Source organism: Talpa europaea (assembly GCF_964194135.1).
Source record: "Talpa europaea genome assembly, chromosome: 15".
NCBI lineage: Eukaryota > Metazoa > Chordata > Mammalia > Eulipotyphla > Talpidae > Talpa > Talpa europaea.
The window spans coordinates 13,210,018-13,235,897 of record NC_140083.1 but is presented as its reverse complement, the minus strand read 5'-3'; the positions used below and the strand labels follow the sequence as shown (position 1 = coordinate 13,235,897).

The 25,880-nt window shown below is 39.5% G+C and overlaps 1 protein-coding gene across 1 annotated transcript in view; it reads left to right on the top strand.

Annotated features, from left to right (window-relative positions):
* Positions 1-18,184: 18,184 nt before the first annotated feature.
* Positions 18,185-25,880, top strand: part of UTP20 (UTP20 small subunit processome component) — a gene marked incomplete at both ends in the record, with an annotated part of 79,188 nt that continues 71,492 nt past the window's right edge. Inside the window, 6 exon segments of the mRNA XM_084254919.1 lie at positions 18,185-18,229; positions 19,026-19,106; positions 21,552-21,618; positions 21,736-21,868; positions 22,329-22,517; positions 25,685-25,766. Of these exon segments, the coding sequence (XP_084111045.1) occupies positions 18,185-18,229; positions 19,026-19,106; positions 21,552-21,618; positions 21,736-21,868; positions 22,329-22,517; positions 25,685-25,766 (597 nt within the window).

The following is a 25,880-nucleotide window of genomic DNA, read 5'->3' as shown; positions in this document are numbered from 1 at the left end:
AATTGTCATAGTGTACTCCTCTCAATGGCATCCCATGACAAGGAAAATTTATTACCTGGCCTTGTTATAAAAGAGATTTTCCCAAGGGTTTCCCAGAATAATGATCTATTGTAATTTTTATAAAAGCAAATTGTAAAATAATGTATAGTATATTGATGTTATTCTGAGAGTTTCCTGGCAAGGAAGACCCAGTTCCTGACAGAACCTGCAGGGCTTGGGGGCATGGAATCCTGCCAAGACCTCTGCAGGAAGCTGCATCTTTCAGATTCATAGGATCAGTAAGGAGCGCACACTTGAGGGAAAAAGACAGACTTTAATGAGGTTGCTCTTTGGGTTCACAAATCCAAACAGCAAGAGAGAAAAAAAAATCCTTTCAAAACACAATATTTAATTTAGTCACAATCTTGCAACCATTGACCCAGCAGTCTGACTCCTGGGTATCTCTCTGAAGACTAGAGAAACACTAATTCAAAGGGATATCTGCACTCCTGTGTTCATTGCAGCACTATTTACAATAACCACATTATGAAAACAACTTAAGTGCCCAAGGACAGAGGAGTGGATCAGAAAAATATAGCATTTGTACACAATGGAATACTTACTACTCAGATATAAAGAAAGATGAACTCTTGCCATGTGTGACAACATGGATGGAACTGGAGAGTGTTATGCTAAGCGAAATAAGTCAGAAAGAAGACAAATACCAGAAGGTTTCACTTTTAAGTGGACTATACAGAGGAGGGGAAAGCAGAAATCAAGGGGGGGAAGAGGACACAAGGGACTATGGTAGAAAGCTGAGGATGCCTTGGAGGAGGGTGTGGCGTAGTGACATGGCTCTGAGGAGTGTGGATCTATGCCTTTGAATCATACATAGTGTTGTAAATCAATGTTATTTCAACTTAAAAAAAAAAAAAAAAGAGAGAGAAGAGGGCCTCCCCAGTGGCGCAGCAGTTGAGCGCTGGGTTGCGAAGCTGCCTGCAGCCTCTACAGCGCTGGTTCGATCCCCGGCCGCCAGGCAAGGGTCCCCCATGGCCTGCAGACCTCTCCTGCCCCCCGCTGCTCCCCTCAGCAGTGTACTTCATCAGTCTGCCTATTCTGCTCTCTGCTCTGGCTCTGGTGAATTCTCTCACCCTCCCACACTTCTGACTGTACCCAGTGCTTGTATAAATAAATAAATCTTTTTTAAAAAAGTACCATTAAAAAAAAAGACAGAAGAGAAAAACACCATTTCCAAAAAATGACAATATGGTTTTATCATAAAACTGAAAGAGAAGATATTAAAGGCCTGTGCTATGACAATACAAATCCAAGTACTAAAATAAAAAGGCATAGAGGAATGAGATACAGATTTCCCTACATGCACCAGTAGGTATTGTGTTCAAGAATCAGTGTCACCCACAGAGCTCTTAAAGACTTCTCCAGTCTGTGATAGAATTTTTCCCTTTTCAACCAAGTAAATAACAATAGCAAACAAAACATTTTGAAAGTGTATCAGAATTAATCACAAAATTTTGTATTGTTCATGTAGGGCAAATGAAGCTACAAGCAAACAGGAAATAAAAATATGTTAATTTAAACTTAGGGAAGGAAAATTTGAAACCAGTTTCCATGAAAGGGTAAAGGTCATCATTGTAATGACCATAGAAAATTAAAGGAGTTTGTATGAGATTATTACACCTAAAGTAGTCAATCTATGTGGCTGAACATATTGGTGATTTTATTCTTAGGTTTAAAAAAAAAAATCTAACATACTTCAAAATTAATATTTAGGGCCTCCCTGGTAGCCTAGGGGTTAAGTCACAGTACTATCACTGCTATGGCCTGAGTTCAATCCTTGGCCAGGGAGCTAACCCATATGGTGCAGCAGACCTCTCCTGTCTTGCCCACAGCTCTCCTTAGCAGTGTAATTTCAATAAAATCTACTGCTTCTGCTCCCTACTCTGTCTCTGGTGACTCCTTTTACCCCCCACACCTCTGGCCTACATCCCGGTTCTTCTATGTAAAAATAAATAAATAAATAATAATAAAATATCAATATTTAAATATTTAGTGGAAACTTAATTATACACTAAGTTTTGCTTTACATAAATGTTTACATAAATCACCTGTAATATATTAGAAGCCTGATGTAAAATATTAGAAGCCTGATAAACTATTATTAAAATAGTTTCATAATGTTATAAAAAGTCACAAATTGCCCAGAAAAACCACAAGGTTGGATGCATGCATGATGTGTTGGTAAACCAGCTCAGGCAGCATAGGGAGCCTAATCTGTAGTGTCCACCTATTTCTATTGTACCAATATTCTCACCAGTTTGTCTACTACTGTTTGTTTGACTTGCAAACTGCCCAAATATTTAGCCCTTAGCTTACAAGCAGGTGCAAACCTCTCCAGCACACCCCTAAGTCTGGATGTCAGACTTAGCTATTACAGTCAAGGCCTCCATTCTTTCAGTTATCATAGGACCTTTCTTAAAATTCAGAGGCCAATAGTCTTGACCCTAAAATATTGTCTGGTTAACACTATGGAAAGAGGACTTGTAATTAATTGTTAAATCTAAGAATGTTAAGGAGATGAGTTAGGTGACCTTAATGTTCCATGTCACCCATCTAGAAAATTTTTCTGCAACATGTACTCAACTTGGAACAAGTTATGAACCTTCAGCTCCTGTTCCTCTTTAGCCACCAAATCTGTTCACCTCCCTCAAGCTTCTGCTCCCCCCATTCTCCACCCTCCCCCCCCCCAATCCCCACCGCTGCATCACACCACTGTAAGTAACTGCAACAGTTGAAGAAAGACAACTGGTCAAAGCACAAATGAGAAATCCAACCTCCTCATTTTACAGACAGGAAACTGAGGCCCAAAGAACAGAAAAATGACAAAGATCATACAGGATTTTAAACACTACAATTGAGATTAAAAGCTTAATCTCCTGCTGCAGTCCTTCTTAATAATTTACTAATGTCTGGGCAATTTAACCTTATCATAACCGCTTCATAATTGTGAATGATACCCGAATTTCCAAATTAGTTGTGGAGCAACATTAAGGAAGCAATCATTTGGTCCTGACTCATTTCCCCTGCCTCTGCCTTTTTCTGCTTCCCAGAGTTGGAAATACCCACTGCTGCACAGGTAAGCTAAAGGTTGCCCAATTCAAAGACCAACAGAAAGCAGAGCCTGAGATAGGGGCTTGCATGGAGGTGGTTTGCTTTGGGACATCATCCCAGGGAAGCAAGGAAAGGCAATACAGGTATGTTTTAAGCTCTGGAAAATAGAACTTGACCCCCTGCTGCCACTAAAGAGTCTTAAAGAATTAGGAAGTCCCTGCAACATGGGACTTTCCTGGATTTTACACTGAACTTTTGAACTTCAGTGAAAAACCTGGAAAGCCCTGGGAAAGCCAGGACAAGTTGGTCAGAATCACTGGCCTAGCACCAATAGAAACCATTTACCTGCTGGCTTCCATCCTTAAGTGGTTAAGGTTGGCTCCATGAAATGCCAACTCCTTCACTTCTATGTGTGGCATATGTGAAAGTCAAAACACATCTCTGCAGGTGCTCTAGCAAGTGGAGGCCAAGCAGCCCCAGGGCAGAAGGAGGCGTTGCACCGGATGTGAGTACTATAGGTTAAATCTCTGGCATGCTCAGAAAGAAAAAGAAAAATACCAGATGGTCTCACTCATAGCAGGAATCTAGAAAACCTAAAAAAATAACCAGGAAAAAGAATGACTATAAGAAAGAAAAAATCAAAATCAACAAACTATGAACCAGAGACACTCTATGGGGGTTGGGGGGCGGGGAAAGGAGGGACTGGGGTCAAATAAGGGGGTTGCAATTGTATGGGGAATATAAAAATTAAAAAATAATTAAAAAATAATTAAAAAAAAAACAAACAAAAACCTCTGGCATGCTGCTGCAACAGCTGGATGAAGCTCAGCTGAGACCATGTAGGAGGTGCATGAGGCATCCAGTGAAAGGTGTGAAGGGTATGCCAACAGCCTTGGTCCCTGAGCTGGTGGGAGTAACATATCCAGTGCCCCCCTGGGCCCTGGGCCCTGTCACCCATGCTATGCAGTTTACCTGGCTGACCTTTCATGAATCTACCCATGACAAGATGTTGACCCTTACATAGATGATTTCCTTTCCTTCCTTATCTTTCTTTCCATCCCTCTCTCCCTCCCTCCATTCCTGCATTGCTTCCTCTGTTCCCCTTTAATAAATATTTAGTGAATAGAGATGATGCTATGAGATATAAAAATAACCAAACACAATCCTTGCCCTCAATAAGCAGGTAGAGAGGAACCATTCATAACAGACAATTATAAGGCAAGTCTGGTAGAGAAACGAGCAGGAGGGAAAAAAGAGAAGACTTCACACAGGAAGTCACGTTCAAGCTAGTCTGTGATGATGATCAAAATAACAACAATAGCAGATAACTGTGATGGTATGCTGTCTATATTCCTTGCAATGTCCTATGGGCTTTATAGTTTCAACATATTTAATGTTCCATTGATAGCCTCAATTTAGGAATGACAGAGCTGAATCATTAAAAAGTAAGTTTTCCAAGTTTAAGGCACAATGGAGCAGACTGATGACTATTCACTAAACTCCATGTTCTCTTCTACTGGGTTGGAGAATTATGACCATTCTTGCAATCAGTTAATCAACCCCACATACCTTTGTTCCCTTTATAAAATGAGGGTGGCAAATAAATAAAATAAGCACATGGATACTGGAACTTAAGCAGCTGCTCACCAGAGGAAGAAAATTCCTTTGGTGTGTCAAGTAGGGTATGAGGCCACCCTGTTCTTATTTCACCAGTATGATTTTTCTTTAACTTTGAAATAGACACAGAAATGCTATTCTGAAAAAGACATGTCATCTAGTCCAACCTGTACACTTTCAGAACAAGCTACAAAGCCTGCAAATTAGGGAACTTTCACAGGTACACACAGAGACCCATCTAAACCCTCACCTAGTGACTCCCAGTGTAGTCAGCTTTCTATCATAGTGTTCTGTTCCCTTCTCATGCCAAGGTGGGACATGGTGAAAGCTATTTCAGTAAGCTCCAGAGATTAATCTGTTTCTTGCTTTTTTGCCTTCTAGGGTGCTTTGGAGTCAGTCGACCTGGTTATGTGTAAGCCTGGACCTTGCTGCTTATGAACTACAAGGCACTGGACAAAGTACTTAACCCCTCTGCGAATGACGGTGGCAGTGTCTACTCCTTAGGGTTGTTGTGAAAATTAAATGTGAAAAGGTAACTAAAGCACATAGCAACCATTCAAGAAATTTTAGTTATTGATTCTTAAAAACACAGCATTTTTCTATTTGGCTTATTCCTGTTTGCATTTAGTCTGGGTTTAAGAGTTCCGGGAAACTGAAAAAATATCATAACACTATTTACATGTAACTGAAAGTAACTAATTTTTTTAAATTCCACTAGAATACAAGTTCATGTTTTCTTGTAAGGGGGGGGGTGGTACTCAGAGTCAGGCACTGTATTAGTGCACTATTGCTAAAACATGTTACTATAAAGTTAAGGACTGAATGCAATGAATGTTCTGGAAGTCAGAAGTCTAAAGTGGGCCAACCAGGCTGTGTTCTCTGAGGCAGCTCCAGACAACAATCTCTTTCCTTGCTTTCCCAGTTTCTTGAGGCTGCCAGCATTCCTTCATTTCAAGGCCCACATCACTCCAACCTCTGCTTCTATCGTAATATTCCCTTCTCCCCCCTGCTTCCATCATATCATTGCCTTCTTTGACCCTCCTGGCACCAAAGCCATGCTAGACTAGCCAGCACCAGACCATCTGTCAGCCAACCACAGATGCTTGAATGGGCCCAGCCAAAATCAGCCAAGACCAACCCAGAATGACAGAGTCACCCAGCCAACTGCAGACTTGTTACATGGCACTATGGTTATTTTTTTATACAGTTTTATGATGGTAATAGATAACAAACACAGCTTTCAGGCAAAAAGTATACCTATATCAATCAAAATAATTAATCAGGAAAACTTATCTAGTTGTGAGCAACAGAAATCTGAGTCAGACTTGCTTTAATAATATGGAATTTATTGGTTTATGTTATTGAAAAGCCTAAGAAGGCACAGCTAGAGCTAGATATCCCACATTTGTCATTAGGAAATTCATTCTCTTCATCTCTCAGTTCTACTTGTATCTGTCTTAGCTTCATTCATATGCAAATAGTCCCTCATGGGGCAAAACAGCCACCAGCAGCCTCCAGTTTATAGTCTATTAATAGAAACAGGATTTCTGTTTCCTACTAGTCCAAGTCAAAGTCCTAGGGCAATTTTTTAACCAGTCACTTAGTTTTTTTTCAGGGGGCTACACTGGGCCTCGACCTGGACCATGCATCTAAACCTGGAGACAGGGGTTGGGTTGGTACTGAAGCCAAATGGATAGGAAATAAACAAAGGGGGGTTGGGGTGGTCGAGGATTGCCTAAAAGAAAACTGAAGTGGTGCTACCAAGAAGAGAAATAAAGGGAAACAAGAATGTCTTCTATTTCCCCCCATATTACTAATGAATTAAAGAAAAAGAGTGATAACTTCTTATCACTGATTCTTTTGCAGAATAGTAGGTAGTTCATTCTTCCCACAAAACCTTTTCAACATTGCTGCCAAAGTAGCTATTATGATGAACGATGCTTCTTCTACCCCACCCCAATGGTCTAGAAATAAAATTTTGATCACATCTTCCTATCATATAAGTAGGTAACAAGACCAAGTGGCCATAAACATCAAAGGGAAGGGCTTGTGATATTCATAGGAGCTGTGAGTCATCTGAACTTGATCTTGAAAACTCTTGAATTATGCCCTTGAAGTACCTGGAATAAAATTTCCTCCAATTCCTAATTGGAGAAGTAGCATAGTAGAATGGCTAAGAGCACAGATTCTGGATACAGTGTGCAAATGTTTGGGTTCCACGCTCTGCCAGCTATATGAGGCTATGTGACTTTGGGCAAGTTCTTAAGTCTCTCTGGGCCTCTGTTTTCCCATTAGTAAATGGAGATAATAGAATTTATCTTGTAGGAAGAGTAAATGGGTCATTATATGCAAAGCTTTTAAGTGTCAGCTGTTAATCACCTGGGAGGATGCATGTGGCAATATGTCCTTTGAACTTGGAATTAGAAAATCTAAAGATTTGTGATCTCAGATGAGTCACTTGTCTCTGGAATTATTTTATTTCTTCATCTATAATATTACAGGTAATGTATAACCTGCTTATCTCATATGACTGCCATAAGGATCAAAGGAGATTATAGAAATACTTTGAAAACCTCCCAGTCCTTTATAAAGAAGCCTTATTAATACTAATTATCTCCCTCCATATTATCTGATTTGTGTGTAATCAGGGCAGTTTTATTTCATGCCTACTGTTTCACTTAAAGAATCACTGGTGCAGGGCCTCCCCTGGTGGCCCAGCCCGCAGTCTCTGCAGCAACAGTTCGATCCCTGGCCGCCAGCGAGGGTCCCACATGGCGTGACAGATTTCTCCTGCCACGCCCGCTGCTCCCCTCAGTGGTGTATTTCGTCCATCTGCCTGTTCTGTTCCCCGCTCTGGCTCTGGTGAATTCTCTCACCCTCCCGCGCTTCTGACCGTACCCAGTGCTTGTATAAATAAATAAATAAATCTTAAAAAAAAAAAAAAGATTCATTGGTGCAGCACTGTCTCACCTGCTGCTCCCCTTGGGGTATTTCAGTAGATCTGCCAGTTCTGCTCCCCACTATCTCTAGTGAACCCTCTCACTCCTTGCACCTCTGGCCTATACCCCAGTTCTTGTATGCATAAACAAAAATAAATCTTTAAAGAAAAGAATCTTTAGGATAGAAAATCTGTTGCTGACACTAAATAATCAATTTCCCAACCAAACCCAGTTCAAACATTACCAGGCCGTCTCATGATTTGAAATATCTACCACTACTGGTTTTACAAGCACAAAGTGAAACTGATTATAATGGAAAGAATATTAACACACCTGACAGTAGTCCCCAGTTCTGCTGTTCATTTACTGTATCATTGTGGGTGAGGCATTTTACTTCTCTGGTTTTCCCTAGTCTGTGAAATGATGATTGCTAATAATTTAGTGACTGCATAGCTCTTGTGACAGAGGCATTCATGGGAAGGAAGATTCTGGTTACTCCTGGGCGGAGTATTATTCACCTCTTTGGTAAAAACTCCTATAAATCTCTGGAAAAGTCATGATCCTTACATAAAAAATGTTGATTATGAATGTAGTGTGTGAATACATTCAAAAGTATATGTTGAAACTGTAATGTCTTTGTCTTTGGAATTCCCTGTGAATATAAGCACAGATCAATTTAAAGTTGCTTCAAAAGAGGAGGGTAATCTTCCTTTCTGTGGTCCCAAAACATCTGGTAGCACCCTCTTTCATGGACTCTCTTCCACTATCCTTGCCAGGACTCTTTCAGCTCTTTGCTAAGAGGTTGTTTCAGTAATTTTGTACTGTGGTCTAAAAGTCTGTGTGATCTGCTCCCTGACACCTCCTCTCATTTCCTCTCTTTCTCACTCATTGTGTACCAGTGTGCTGGGCTTCTTGAACAGATAGGAGCACATCCTGCCTCAGGGACTTTGCACTTGCTATCTTTCAGTCTGGAATTATCTTTTCATATAAATAGTTCCATGCTTCTTAACTTCCCTCCCTTCCTTCAGGTTTCTGTGTTCCTGACCACCTCATACAACATAGCAAACCTTCCCCACTTTGCTCCTGCGCTCCCTGAATTAGGTACCAGCTAAGCTGTAATAACAAAGAATCTGAAAACAAAATGGCTTCTATTAGTTAGACCTTTACCTCCTTCTCGTAACAGTTAAGAATCAAACAGTCTGAAGCTAGCTCTGCCATCTTCCTTAGCTGGTTTCCAAGGATGCCCAGTCAACACCAGACAGTGAGGAGAAAAAAATGGGTCCAAGGCAAATTTACAGGCAGGTGCAAACCAACTACTACTCTTTTATTTTTCAGTAAATGAACTGAGAATTACACAAAACACTTCCATTCATATCCGCCTGAACTTGGCAACAATGCTATACCCACATCCAAAATGAAGGGAGGAAAATGCAGTCTCTAACGCATGGCCACACTACCAGTTAAAACCTGAGTTAGGGATACTTTTTCTAAAAGATGGAAGGGAAAACAAATCCTACAGAACAAAGAACAGTTTCTACCATACTTTCTATCCATTCATTGCCATAAGATGGTCTTTGAGGGCCTCCCTGGTGGCTCAAGGGGTTAAGATGCAACCTATGAAGCTATCCGCAGCCACTGCTGCACGAGTTTGATCCCCAGCCGGCCAGGGAGCTACCTATATGGCGCAGCAGACCTCTCCTGACTCACCCGCTGCCCCTCTCAGCATTCAATCTGCCTGTTCTGTTCCTCACTCTGTCTCTGGTGAATCCTCTCATCCCCCGCACCTCTGGCCTGTACTCCAGTTCTTGTATGCATAAATAAATAAATCTTTAAAAATAAAAAAAGATAGTCTTTGAATTCACATGTTCATTTTGGTCTTCCCATACTAGAATGTGAGACCATCAAGGGCAGTGTTTACTGCTTTGTCTTCAGTCAGAGTAGTGCCTAACACATAGGAAGCACTCAATGAAGATTCAGAGTAAATACAAGTGTTCTGATACATTCACACCCCTTTATGATTCACTTTGGGCTTCATGGATCCAAATTTTCTTGACTTCTAGTGTGAATGAAATTCTCGTGCTTTTTCTTCTTGCAGCTGCCAGGATTCAAGAGCAGGGTGCTGTCTTTCTGTCTCATCTCAGATAGCCATGACATTCTCCAAAAGACTTCAAAGGAGACATAATTTTTTAATAGGTTTTATTTTTAGAGCAGTTTTAAGTTTACAGAAAAATTGAAGTGCAAATACAGAAACTTCCCATATACCTACTTTCCTTCCCCACACAATTTCCCCCCATTATTAATATCTTGCACTAATATACTTGTTATGATGGATGGATACATTATTATTATTAACTAAGACATAAATTTACATTAAGGTTCATTCTTCCTGCTGTATAGTTCTATGGGGATTGACAAATATGTCATGTTCCATAATGACAACATCACAGAGAACAGTTTTTCAATAGCCCTAAAAATCCTGTGCTTCACTTCACCCTCCTTTCTCACCCTCACCCTCTGTCAACCTCTAATTTTTTCATGGTCTCTACAGTTTTGCCTTTTCCAGAATGTCACATATTCTGGAATCATACAGTATGCAGATTTTTCTGATTGGCTTCTTTCTTTCATTGATCTTTTGAGAATCTCCCATGTTTTTTATCTGATAACTCATTTCTTTTGGTTGCTGAAGTAATATCCCATTTGTGTCAACATGTTTTCAATTCATTTTAGTGCTTAGGATAGTTACAGCTGGATTGTATAATAATCCTTAAGTTTTGGAAAAAATAGGTAACTGTCTTCCAAAGTGGCTTACCCTTTTGCATTCCCACCAGCAATAGATGAGAGCTCCCGTTGCTCCCAATCCTTGCCAGTGTTTTGTGTTATAGGTATTTTGGCCATTTTAATAGGTGTGTAACAGTACCTCATTGTCATTTTAGTTTATAATTCTCTAATTACATGCGATGTTGAGCATCTTCTTGTGTGCTTATTTGCTATCTGTATCTTCTTTTGTGAGGCATCTGTTCAAGTCTTTTACCCATTTTTTAATTGTTTTGGCTTTTTATTGTTGAATTTTTAGAGATGGTTGTGTATTTTAGCTACATGTCTCTTATCAGATATGTGTTTTGCAAATATTTTCCTCAGCCTATGGCTTGTCTTTTCATTCTCTGAAAATGTGTTTTTCAGTGTATCTTTAAAGGTATTCTGTCACTCAGTTCGAAGAGTGGTATGTAAGAAACAGGATCATTCCTGTCTCTGCCTCCCCCAACTAATATTCAAAAGTTCCCATGAAAGAAGCTCTAGGAACAACTCTAACAATTCTTTAACTTCACATAATGCCACATTCCAAGCATGCACATATACATTATTTTTTTCAATGCAAGTTAATTTTACAAAATCACACAGCTAAGTGGAGCCTCCCCCATTAGGATCCAAGTTTTCCGACTCTTGGTTTGATATTCTTTGCAATCATCAAATTGAGTCCTATCATCAAGGTTTTATTTGTGACTTTTTTTGATTAATTCTTTGTCCCGACCTGCGGGATTCGTAGGCACGAAAAGAGAAGGGCTGAGGATGAAATGAGGGGCTTGAGACAACTTGACGCTAGCTCATGCTTCTTTATTTTTCCTTTTCCTTCTCTTACTTTTCCATGTCTTTCTTTTCCCTGTCTTTCTTACTTCCCTGGCCTTCTCTCTGCTCCTCTCGCAGCACTCTCCTCTCTCGTGGTTCTCCTCCTAAATCTCTTTTCTTCTCTCCTCTCTCTCCCACGTTCTCCTCTTATATCCTGGTAGCTCCTCCCCCCCGTACCTCCCAGTCTCATGTGATTTACAGGAAAAACCTGTGGTTCTCAGAAAGCGAAAAGGTAAAGCGAAACTTAACTCATGGCACGCATATGCAACACGGTGCATGCTCTGGACGGCTCCAGACAATTCTTACCACGTGACTATTTGTATTCAGAAGTCTTCAGTTTCCAGTCTTATTTATCAACAAGACAAAAATTTAAATTAGCTGGGTATTATTTTGGTTGCTAGTGACAGAACCCAATTCAAATTGACGTAAGCATGAAAAGTGGAATTAATGAACAAAAGTAACTGAAAAGCCCAAGGACTCAATGGATCCAAAACTCAAATAACTTAATGGATATCTCTCACTTACTCTCTCACTGACTTACCTCTTTTGCACAGGCTTCATTCTCCAGCAGATCTCTCTGTGAAGTGACGATGGCTACCAACAGCTTCAGGTTCTACCTTCCATGGCAAATCTATAGGAAAAATCTTTCCCTAAAGCACTAGCAAGAGTTGCAGTTTGGATTGTTGGCCCAGCATGAGACCCATGTCCATCTCTGAGCCAGTTCCTTGGCTAACGAAATACGTTTTAGGAATCTGGCTCTTCTTGGTGGCAAACCTGAACCTCAGCCATTATAATGAGGGAAAAACAATTCCGCAAAGGGAAATTAGAATATTGTTTCTGGAGGAAGAGAAAAAATACCATCAGGACATGTACTAATGTCTACTACAACAGCCAAGCTTTCCCCCCACTCTAAATCTGTTCTTCCTCATTCACATTCTTAAGACAGGGGGAGTAAAGACACTGTATTTGAAATCAGAAGACCTGGATTCAAATCTCTATCTCTAGCATTTCTCTAAATTTCAGACCCCTTATATTTAAAGTGAGTATGATACAATCTATCTCACAGATGTGGATAGGAGAATTAAATAATGATAATAGCAAACATTCATATAGAGAGAGATTAAACAGCAATAACAGTAAACATTTTCTATAGTATGTGGTGATTTCACATACATTTCACAGATAGTGATTCCTGAACTTGCATCTGCACCAGAATCACCTGGAAGGCTGCCAAATCACAGATTACGGCGCCCCATCCCCAGAGTTCCTGAGGCATTTGTATTTCTAATGCCTCAGGACCTGAGAATTTATATTTCTAACAAGCTCCCATATAGTGCTGATGCTGTTGGTCAGGAAATCACATTTCGAAAACCAATGTACTATAAGATTCCCATGAGGGACATTAGTAGTCCCTCTAATTTTGGGGTGACTGAGCTGAGGCTCACAGGTATGAGCCTGGGAGGCCTGGCAGCAGAGTCAAAATCTTGCCTCTCTATCAAGTAACTGCAATAAAAAAACAATTTGCATGCAAAGAAATAACCAAAAGGAAAGTGAAGAAATGGAGAAGGGGAGATAAATCCAAACTGTGAGACCCCTTATCCTCCCACAGAAGACATCAACAGTCTATTAAAGATATAAATAGAGGGCCTTCCTGGTGGCACAAGGGGTTGGGCACCATACTGTGAAGCAATCCGCATGCAGCCTCTGCAGCGAAAGTTCGATCCCCAGCCAGCCAGGGAGCAACTCACATGGTGCAGCAGACTCTCCTGTCTTGCCTGCTGCTCCTCTCAGCAGTGTATTTCAGGTGGTCTGCCTGTTCTGTTCCCCACTCTGTCTCTGGGGAGTCCTCTCGCTCCTCCCCCACCCCCTGCCCCTCATCTCTGGCCTGTACCCCAGCTCTTGTATGCATAAATAAATAAATCTTAAAAAAATAGACATAAATAGAAAGTAAAAATCATGAAAATGGGTATATAAAAATAGGTTATCTCTAAGTTGCTCAAAAACAGGCTAATTTAACCTGTCCTATGACATCACTTAAAAGAAAATAAGGAATTTAAAGTTTCTGACAGAAACGCAAATGGTGGGTGAAAGTGAGGAAGGAAAACAAGCTGAACCTAGAGGCAATGGTGTGTGGGGATGTTTCAGGGATTGGTGTTACAAATATTTTAACAACTGAAAATTGCACCAACTTTCCAATGAAAAGTTGAGTCACTCACCTTATTAAACATCAGGGTGTTTTGTTTGGGGAACTTGTTAGAAATGTAAATTCTCAGTCCACACCCAGATCTGCTATCTGCAAGAGGCAGGTTTAAAACCAAATTTAGTCTTCCACTGAGGAAGAACTGAGTGCAGGAGCTGCAAACTGAAATGCCCACAGGGTTGAGGTGGATGCCACCATTCAGGATACAGGCCAGGGGTAAGGGCAGCCATTACCCAATTCCAGGTGATTATGGCTTTTCAGAATATGGGCCCAGTATTGTAGATATTTTATTTTACAAGAAAAGCTGGAAATCTGGATCTTTCACCTGAAATTTCCAGATTTTTAACAAATTAAATATTTTTTATTGTAAGCAAAACGAACCTGTGGGCTACAATGGACTATGAGACCCCAGATTTGCAACTTCTAGTCTATTGTCTCTGATTTGATATCTGAGTTTTAAATGAAGGAAAGAAGAACCAATGCTCTGCAATCCCAATGCTGAAGAATGGTCACATGTTGAAAAATAAACAGCAATAGTTCGTATATAAATATAGAAGTTCTGTAGAAGTTACCTGTTTTATGTCAAAGAATATCCTAACCAATCAGCAAGTGAAAAGGCAAACTTGGTTATTATGCCTATTTTAAAGATGAGAAATGTGAGGTTTTGATACTATGTCCCTAGTCTATTTATCAGCTAATACGTGGAAAATCCTACAACAGGACTCAGTTGTTTTTCTGAATCCAAACATCATGATCTTGCTGCCTCCCTATGTATACACCATCATGAACACCACACAGTTCTCTCAAGAAGGAATGAGGTAGTGGCCACTACTTTCGTGGCCACTCACTTCTGGGTAGATCTGTTCCTCTATTGGCATACGCTGGCCTTCTGAGATGGCCCCAATGAACCTTCTGAGAGGTTCCAAGAGGCCTAGAATGACCGTAACTTCATTTTGGCTTTGCAAATTATGTTGCCAAGGAAACCTGGGGTCTTGGGTAAATTACAGATGGAAGCATATTTCAGTAGGATACCTCTTGCCTCCTCCCCTGGTACCCAGATTGACAGAGCATTTGCAGCAGTGCCCATACATGACCCTTTACAGGTAACTGCTCACCACCAATCACTTGCACTGCCCCTTCTGTTCTGATACACTTAGACTGTCATTTCACAGCACCTGACCAAACTTCTTCCTGTGGAGATTTATGCTCTGGGCTACACTGCAGTCCTTGATGGTGGACAGCCCCAGAATTTAAAACCAAGTAGTTTTTAGCAGCCTACTTAGCTCTGTGCAGCCCCTAGTTCGGTGTCCTACATTTTGTTCTTCCAGGAATGTATGCATCTCTATGTATTTTTCCTCTCAAAACCAGAACATTTACATTAGTGTTTCTGATGCTTAGACATGCCACACAAAGCCACGCTGAATTTTTGCCAAGTGAAAAATACATCCAACAATCAAGTTGCTAAGGTATCAGGTGGGGAATGACAATGTGCGATAATTGAGAAATGCATTGATTAAAAGACAGCACAAACACTGACCATTTTTCCCCCCAGGAAGGAGGAGAAATCTATAGTGAGCATAAGGGCAGATGGTGAAAAAGCAGTATTTGTGTAAAGGACCGACACTATGTAAGTTTTTCAACATAAGACTTTAGAAAAACTAGATAAGAGATTTTATATGTTAAGATGCTTCTTTGACTCTTTATGATGGGGGGGGGAGAGAAAGGAAGCTAATACCTACGTAATTCACAGAAGTTTCCAAAATAATAGTCCACTGGTAGTTGATAAAAAAAAAAAAAAAACCACCCAGCATAACCCACATTCAATGTAGAAATTACATTACTCTTGAGCTTGTGAGGGTTAAACAAAGTATCATATGCTTTAATTCTACAAAAACATTCATCAAACAACTCTTGAATTCAAAAGATGCACTGGTGATTAAAAAGTTGAAAAACTATGTGAATTCTGTTCTTAAGGAACTTGTCAGGTAGCCAGATGGTCACTTATTTACCTGTTCAGCTAATGTTTATTCTATATTCTATGTGCTAACACAAACCTTTGAAAAGCAGATACTATTATCAGCTTCATTTATTAGATCAGTAAGTTGGGACTCAGCAAAGTTCAGTAACTTGTCATAGGTTGCAATTATGGTCCCCGGCACCATCTTAGGCACTTTTAATGCATTAGCTCATTTCTTCTACACAACAGCTCCCTATGAGGTCTATTGGATAGCATGATACATATAAGGAAATGATGTCAGAGAGGCCAAGTAACATCCCCAAAGTCACACCACCAAGAATGGCAGATCTAGGATTCAAACCTAGGTAGTCTGGTTCCAGCTACCATGCCCTTAACCACTATGTGATATTAATACATTGTTCAATGAGAGCTGTTAATCATAAAATAAGTAAAAATGCGATATGTAACTTGAGTCAGTTCTTTCAGTGTCCTTGATTATTATTTTTCTCTTTACTCCTTATCGTTCTAAACAATAAACACAAATAATAGAGTAGGAAAAGGGTATAATTATATGAGATTGATTTTAGCAATCAGTTGGGAACATTGCTTAGAGTGAGGGCTCTTACCTTCTAACGCTCTGAAATCATCTAAACATTTAAGTGTGAATAAGCTTACATGTATTTTTTTTTCTGAGATCCTGTAACTTTCTTGTACTTCTTTATAGGATCTGTCACCCATCAAAGCGAAGTACCGTCTAAAGAAAAAAGAAAAAAAGGCCAGTTAGTCTACTGAGAGCCAGCCAAACATTGGGCAAGTTCATATTTTATTACTAAAAAGTAAAACCCATAAGCCAATACTACTTCAATAGTTTTTTTAAAAGGAAAATCCACAAATGCTATGAAGCCACTAAAACTGTTTACAACAACCAGATGACAGAAGATGTTGATACTGTAATGCCAGTACTATGAAACTATTACAGCCATTTCACTTCTTGAGTCCTCAATCCATGCATATTTTGCCTCCTGTCCTTTACACTGACCACCACTGACCTTTACCTTGTCAGATCCAGCAGCCACTACTCTATTCTCAGTTTTTTAGGTCACTAGTCTGCTTCCCTGTCCAGATGAGTCTGTTTTTATCTCACTGGCTCTCTTTCCCAATCATTTTCCTGGTCACTCACTGTTAAATGTTGACGCACTCCAGGATTCAGTGAGGATCCTCCTTTTGCATCCTCCTTCCATCACTCTCTCCATAAATGATCTCATCCAGTTCCATTACCTTAAATACATCACACTTGGCAGCAGTTAAGTATATTTAAGACACCACCTTCAGCCTCCAGGCAGAAATGTATTCAATTGCCTTAGTATTTATCCTTAGCTATCTAAGATGTAGCCATCTCAGACTGAATATCTGAACAGAACTATTATTATTATTATTGTTATCTGTCCTGTACAACTCGGAAAAACAGTGCCCAGCCCATAAAAATATTTGTCAAATGAAGGATATCATGAATATGCATATATAATATATACTACAGACACAACTGTTTGTACAATTTATTTGGTTAACATGACATTAGCATCATAAGAAAAACACCACAATGTTTTTGGAAGTTGTGCATGAAGTAAGAGTTTTCATTAAAATGCCTTTTGTAGGGCACCTGCACCCCTATGTTTGTAGCAGCACTATTTATAATAGCTAAGCTTTGGAAACAACCTAAATGCCCAAAAATAGATGACTGGATCAAGGAGATGTGGTACATAAACACAATGGAATATTACTCAGCAATAAAAAAGATAAACATGGATGGAGCTGGAAAGGATCATGCTCAGCGAAATAAGCCAGTTAGAAAAAGAAAAATACCAGATGGTCTCACTCATAGCAGGAATTTAGAAAACCTAAATAAAGGACCAGGAAAAAGACTAATTATAATAAAGTAAAAATCAAAATCAACAAGCAACTATAAAGCAGAGACACACTACAAGGGTGGGGGGAGCCGAGGAAGAGGGAGTAGGATCAAAACAAGGGAGGTGGAAATTGTATGAGGACTATAACCAAGATGAAAATGCATACATTGTGCAAAAAATGAAAAATGATGTAAAAATATATTAAATAAAATAAATAAAAAATTAAAATGCTTTTGTAATATTTTTCTATTTTATGTAAAGCACAGTGGTTAAGAATATCAGACATTGGAGCTAAGTGACCTCTGTCAAACAGGCAATTACAACCACACATTCTTGCTTTCCTTTCGTCTCAAAAGGGCTTAAAAGTATGTACCTCACTTATAATTACTATTCACAACGCGCTTTACTGTGAAAAGTACTGAGGTAAAGGGTTTTGCACGGTCGGCGCACACAGTGCGGGGCAATGACTGTTAGCTGATGGTAATTACAGATGTTTTCTTCATTACAAAAATACACATTCTTCTTACACACCCTTACTGAGGACTAAAAACAAGTCCACGCCCACCTGTCCGCGTAGCGGCCTCTCCCGACCGGGCGCCAGCTACCCAGGAGCCGGGTGCGCCTGCGCCTTCCGCTCCTTCCGCCCACGTGACCGGCTCAGGCTCCTCCCCGCCTCCAACATGGCGGCGCCCATAGGCTCTACCCGCACGTGAGAATCTCCACGCCTGGGAATCCGAGAGTGCAAAAGTGTGAGCCAGTTTCGCTCCCCTACAGTTGGGTGCATCCCTCCGACCCTTGGCGAGGCCCTCGCGGCCGCTCCCCCTCTGTAGCCATGAAGACAAAGCCCGTTTCCCACAAGACCGAGAACACCCACCGGGTAAGCGGAGAATCTTGGGCCAAAACCGTGGATTCCTAGTGGCTCAGCGGTGAAACTGACTCTGAACAGCCCTCCCGGGGGCGCGGTGATTAGGGCCGAGCGAGGATCACTTGTTGGGGAACTCTGTCAAAAGTGGGATACTCTCCGGGTATAGTAAACTTGAGATGGGGAAAGAAGTCTGGATGGAAGATTTTGTTCTTGGTTTGTGGGGTCCGGCCCGTGTGGGAATTTCCTTCAATCTGGTGTAAAATGATTGATTGTAGGCTAATTGCTTAAGTACGTTCTCCCCTTGCTCTTTTGCAGACTCGAGGAAGGGAAGGGTTGTCGGCAGGAGTTGATTTTCCTGTTCAGGGATACTAAGTTACTTTATGTTTACCCCTTGAGGGTTTGAGAGTTATTTCTTTACTACAAAATGGGTAGTTCTTTATGTGCTTTAAAATAGTATTGTTGCAACGACTTGAACTGGTCCCTGTGCTTGTTGGGGGCGAGGCTAGGGGCGGGCCGGTGTGAAGGCCACTTCTGCTAGCATGGAATGGAAATTATATGCCATAACTGAAACAATTTATGCAAACATATTCCTAGAACTATTTCATGATCTTCCTGTAATTCAATATACGTATAGTGCAGTGCATTCAAGACTTTTCCTTTTGTTTTTACATTTTTGCGTTTCATCAGTAACATGAGATTATTGCATATGAGATTATTATATAACAAATATATTATATAACAAATATAATTAAGATAGGATAAGTATTAATGATAACACATCTTAACACCTTTCTGTTCCTTCCCCCAGTTTCTTACATTTGCAGAACGACTAGGGAATGTGAACATCGATATTATTCACCGGATTGACAGAACTGCAAGCTATGATGAGGTAAGGGTTTGTAGGGTTTGTAGTGTGTTTTTCAGGTTACTCTTAACATTTCTTAACATGAAATGTATTAGACTATCTAATTCAGTTACCACATACGGCAAATTAGATATGTCACTCATTGTTGCCATATTGGACAAGTGCATATATGGAAGATTTCCTTCACTGTAGAAAGTGCTGTTGAATGATGCTGTGTTAGACAATTAAGTTGACACTCAGCTGAGCATCTGTGATTTCTGCTTTCCCCTTTCATATGTCCACCCTCAAGCATTGCTGCAAATACATATTTCTTGAGCTGTAATTTTATTTATTTTTTTTAAGTGGCAATTTTATAGAAATATTAAGTAAGTCACCTTTCTTAGGCATGGTTTCCTCCTCTATAAAGAGGAAGGGGCTAGACTGCATTTTTTTTTCCAATTCTAATCCCCCTCTAACTCAGTCAAACCTCTACTTTAAAATCTGCATTAATTCATTATGTCTCTGCTAGCCTTCTAAGGTCCTGTATAGCATGCCTTTGGTTTAGGGGTTCAACCTCATTTCTTACTATTCTTCACTTGGCTTCAGTCACACTCTGTTTCAATGTCTCTTTGTATGCATTGTCTTAGTGTGTGAATTCAGCATGTTAAGTGATATTATCTAAGTAAGAATATAATGTCTTGGGAATGCACTGATGGAACCTAACCTAAATTCTCTGGGGAGTAAGGTTGGTTGTTAAACAAGGGATATAGACAAGCCAATACCTGAGTTGAATCTTACTGTTCATAAAGGTTTTAGCATAGCAAATAGGACAGGAAAGGATGTTTCTAGCTAAGGTAGAAGTCTGTGTCACAGACCAGAAACTAGACAATGCATACCACACTCAAGAAACTGCAAAGCAATTCAGACTGGTTATAATTTGTGTGTTCAGTGTTTGTGTTGATGGTGTGTTGATAGAGTGAGAAAGCTGAAGAAATCATCAGGGATCATAAAGGGCTTAATATATCAAGCTAAATTTTTTTTCCTAAAAAAAATATTGGGGTATCTTTCTAGGATTGTAAGGCAGGGGGTGGGTGACATGATCAGGCTTAAGTTTTAGATCTCTATGTTTTAGTGGAGAGGAAAGAATAGGACTAGCTTCAGGGCAATCAGTTGTGAGGATGTGACAGTTGTCTAGGTCAGAAATGATTATGATAGCAGTAGTTAAGAAAGAAAAGGGAAAGATTCCAGAGATGTTGGAGAAGTAGAACTAGATATTGAAGAAGTCGTGATGCCAGACCAGATTCAAGGGGTGAGGAAAGAGACTCCATTTCTTTGGCATAGAGACTGCAAGTCATGTGGCATAGGACTGGGACATAGTCTATCCCAGATGACTGCCATGTGCCAATTCCTCTACTAGACTGAGAATGCCCTCAGTTTAGGCTTTAAACTTTAAGGTATCTTTCCCTTCTGCCTTAGGAACAAAATTTAATGGGATTCTTTTTCTTCCTTTCTATTCTGTCTACCTGTTGATTTTCCTTCATTTTTTTTTAAAGACTTACAAAGCACAATGTAAGGATTTAGTTTTCTTAAGATTGTAAAAGATTTGCATGCTATTTGTACATGTTCTTATGGAGTTATTTGTTCTCACTTGCTCTTGCTTGTTCACGGTGTACATATCCATGGAAGGCAGTAACTTAATGGTTTTACCTTTCAAAGAACAAAGTGAATTGGTTTTACCTTTCAAAGAACCATATACACGGTGTTGACAAGCTAAACAATATGGTGGTAAACGTAGAAAATCTTTATCTCACCCTTCCCATTCTTTTTTGCCTAGGAGACCAATATTGAGAGTTTGGTGTATGTGTGTTGGTTTTTTTCCATACAAAATTGTGCAAACATTTCAAGAGGTCTTCTTTAAAAAGGAAAAACTGGATTCTACTATACACATGATTATGTAACTGGCTTTTATCACTTTGGGGGTATATATCCTAATTCATTAGCAATATGGTTTTAATAACCACATAATATACTCTAGTTATACTAAACAGTTTCCTCTCATCTGTTTTATGTACAATAAATTTGAATAAACATCTTTAGACTTGTATGTTTGCAAATTTTTAAAGAAATGCTTCCAAAATGGGAATTGCTTGTTCCAAGGGAGTACCTGTTTTTAGCTGAACAAAAATGCATGTAAACTTCCCCACAAGGTTTTAGCAGTAACACAGAAAAAGTTTTTCTTCCTTGGTGTGACTGTAAAGAATTACCTGTTGCAACCAAATCAACAAAACATTTTATTTTAATCATCTGCATATATTGTACTCTTTTTATTTTCTTTAAGCATGGTTAGTTAAAGCCCTTATTTAAAAAATCCTGTTTTTAAGTTGTTGATTATCATTGTGTTAAGAGCATTATTCTTATTTACTTTGTAGTTTTTCTTTGAGTTGTCTAATTAATGGACTGGCCTTAATGTATTGCTTTTAATCTTGACAGGAGGTTGAAACTTACTTTTTTGAGAGTCTACTGAAATGGAGAGAATTGAACCTAACAGAACACTTTGGTATTTCCTAATTTTGTTTCTATTTTATTCACCTATCATTTGTGCTTATCTGTTCAAAACAACTAAATAGTGGTAGAAAAGTAGAACATATTCTTTTTTTTTTTTTTTTTAACCCAGGGAAATTTTACAAAGAAGTTATTGACAAATGCCAATCATTCAATCAGTTGGTCTATCATCAAAACGAGATAGTTCAAAGTTTGAAGACTCATCTACAAATCAAGAACAGTTTTGCCTATCAGCCTCTTTTGGAGTAAGTAGAATGTTGAAAGAAACTTTGATGACATTTATCTGAATTTCAAGAAAGGTTATATTTCATAGCTACATTTGCCTCAGGTCTGGTGTTTGTAATTTAAAATCAAGAATTTATCTTTTTGGTAGATTAGAATATTAGTATATCACCATAATGCTGAACTGTAGGGGCTTGCTTTTTTTTTGCTTTCATTTTATGCTTTTAAGAGAACTCATTTTCTCTATAGAAATGATTGACTATAACTTGATTGAATGGACCTTCTTGGTTTAGTCTGATATCTTAGCTGAATTCTTAAAATGTGAAAAACTATATACCTCTCTTGAAATTTGGTTTGCAAAGTTTAATTAATCCTGTGATCCTAGGTGATTTACTCTCATTTGTGAAATAGATTTGCAGTCTTGGTTTTTTTTTTTTACCTATATGTCTTAGATTCAGTAATTTCTGCTTATTTTTAATCCAGCTTGGTTGTACAGTTGGCTCGAGATCTCCAGACAGATTTCTATCCGCATTTTCAGGATTTTTTCCTCACCATCACCTCAATCTTGGAGACTCAGAACACAGAGCTGTTAGAATGGGCTTTCACCTCGTTGTCATATCTTTACAAATATCTGTGGCGACTGATGGTGAAGGACATGGCCAGTATATACAGGTAACCCTTTTCTTACTCTCATATGGATGAATTGCTTTTCTTTTAAACTTCATTTTATATACTATTTGATGCTGTTTAGTAAATTTAGAAAGTTGTGCAGCCATCACTGCAGCCAGTTTAAGAACATTTCCTTCATCCCTAAAAGATTTCTCATGCCCCCTTCATAGTCAATCCTGCTTCCATCTGCATCAATTTTGAGAACAAAAGCAATGTGCACATATATTCAGTACATTCAAGATTCCCGGTGAAAACGTTTGTGTGCTTGAGGCCTCTCAATAGACTGGGCCTATTCAATAAAGATTATTTTGAGCATTTCAGTTTTATAAGTTGATATTTTTTGGTCAAGGGCAGTTTTTTTTTTTTAAAGATTTATTTATTTATGTATACAAGAACTGAGGTATAGGCCAGAGGTGCAGGAGGTGAGAGGATTCACAAGAGACAGAGCGGGGAAACAGAACAGGTGGATTGACTGAAATATGCTGCTGAGGGGTGCAGCATGCGAGACTGGAAAGATCTGCTGTGCTATGTGGGTCAGTTCCCTGGCTGGGGATCAAACTTGTGCTGCAGTGGCTGGCAGTAGCTTGATAACACTGTGTCTTTAGCTCCTGAGTCATCAGGGAGGCCCATTAAGGGCAGTTTTGATTGATACTGACAAGCAGGAGAGAATTTCTGACTCACATTGTGCATTTAATAACAACACTGATAACACTGGTCATGCTTACTTGCTAACCTGGCTCCCTGATGCTAATGTAAGCTTTAATTGCCTTTTCTCTGGCTTCTGACCCAAACTACATTCCCAGTGCAGTCCCTAATTATGTCCTTACATGAAGTTGATTTTCTAGCCAAAGTGGTCAACTGTCTACTACACCACTCTGCACTGATCTAACCTTCCCATCTCTTCTACTATTAAAAACATATCTCCACTGTCAAAGCCTGGCTTGATTCTATAACCTCCATAAATACTCCCTGGTACCTTGACCAGAAGAAGTAAAAGCTTTGTACTCTGAATCTCTCTGGTATTCTACCAGTTTATGTTACACAACTTCCGTTATAATTGTTTGTTTGTTTTTTTAAACACTTGGATTTCTTTTTTTTTTTTTAAGATTATTTTTATACAAAAACTGGGGTACAGTCCAGAGACACAGGAGGGTGAGAGGATTAACCAGAGAGAGAGCGGGGAGCAGGACAGGCAGACGGACTGAAATACATTGCTGAGGGGAGCAGCGGGTACAACAGGAGAGGTCTGCTGTGCCACGTGGGTTTCTCCCTGGCCAGCCAGGAATTGAACCCACGCTGTAGGGGCTGTGGACAGCTTCACAGCGCTGCGCTCAACCCGCTGCGCCACAGGGGAGGCCCAATATAATTGTTTGTTCTTAATGTAAAGGTGCCTTCTGTAAATCTGTAAACTTTTGAAGAATCTCATCTTCAATATCTGCATTTCCCCAGCACATAGCATACTTATTAAAACAAAAGACACAGTATTTGTGAACAAAATTTAGACAGGCAAAGAAAATGAATTCCATAGTAACTTTGTCACTCGCAGTTACTATGTTAGGAAAAGATTGTATATACTCCATTTTAATCTGGGACTTTTCTTTACTTGGTGTCTTGATTATTTCTACATACTTTAATTGTCTCAGGAATATGTATAACCAGCTCTTTACCCCTCTGAACACCCAAGGGTGGGTATGGTATAAAGCTGTAGGTTTTGTTTTCGTCCCACCCTCCCTTCATACTATTCTCCTTTGTCCCACCCTTCACATCACCCTATTTGAGCAAAGAGTAAGAGCGGAATATTTTCCAGCCTTTGCTAAGTTCTCTATGAAGCTTTGGATGGAATGTATTACAAACTAGTATTACCTTGTGGAGGTACTCACTTGAGCATTTCTGAAACCAGAGGCGACACGTCCCCATTCAAATGATCTCTTTTCAGTCATTCATGTGTTGAGAAACAAGTCCTTACTGTGTGACCCTGTTTGGTCATCCAGTTTCTAACAGTGACACCATCTTTCTTGTCACCTGAGCCACCTTTGACCCTGTTGTTTTCAAGGACTCCGAATTCTCTTGATTCTGTTCTTCACTTTCTCTTTCAGTTTCATGAATATTTATGGAATGTGGTGTGTTGGGCACTTGAGATACAGTCACAAAGCAGATAAACATCCATTTTCATGCCAAGTTTGCATTTTAGTGGTGGGTGGACATCTTGATTGCTTGTCCAGCCTTTGTTAGGAACAGCAAGGAGGCCTGGGTGGTGTGGAGCTGCGTGTGTGTAATGGGAGAGGAATCGGGTGACGGCAGTGACATGGCAGCAGGAGGACCGATCACCAAGGGCCTTGTGGGTGCCCTAAGGTCTTTGTTTCCATTGCAGACTATTGAAATGTCTCTTGGATTTTCCCTTTGCCTTACTGTCCGCCACCAGCTACCTCTATATCCTTGTCCTGGGGATATAGCAAAAATAAGAGAGATTGTATTCCATGGTCTTTTATCATTAGGGAGAACACTTAAAACAATGTGGTTATACAAGTGATATTTATTTTCAGCTATAGGACCTCGAGCAGTTTGCTTAGCTTTCTGCCTCAATTTCAGTGTTTGTCGAGTGGGAACAATAACAGTACCTACCCCACAGAGTTGGGCTGCGTAGGAAAGGAGGCTGGAGTAAGTGCTCACATGAATGGGAGCTAGAGTCCAGTCTCGCCTGCTTGATGGTAACAGTCACATTTACCTGGAAATCTGTCTGCACTTGCCTTCCCGAAACACATCATCCTTCCTCTTTTAGACTTGTTATCTCTTGACTTTGATCTACCCACCTCATTTTTGCTCTTGCTTTATCTCTAGTAATGTGCACCCCAGTACATACCTGAGTTATTCCTGTCCTCTAAGATTCACTACATGTTTCAACTTCTCATGTATTCTTTACTATAAGATCATCACCACTGATTAATTTCTGTGACCTACAGTCTTCTGGTCACCATGTGGGTTCTTGGTAATTGAATGATACCTTAAACTACTGATATCATACCTGCTGTGGTTTTTTTTTTTTTTGTTTTGTTTTTTTGTTTGTTTGTTTGTTTGTTTTTGCTTCCCCAGCAAAGTGGTGAATATAGAGTTGCTGTGTAGTATATCAAAAATTATGATTAATTCCACATGTCTTATTTTCTCATTTTTAGCATGTACAGTACACTCTTGGCTCATAAAAAACTCCATATAAGAAATTTTGCTGCCGAAAGCTTTACTTTTTTGATGAGAAAGGTTAGTCTGATATTTTACATATTTGTTGCTCATTAATTCTCAAAATCTAATGAATAGAAATATATATCTTTTATAATATGGTTATGGTTAATATGGATTAATATGTGTGATACA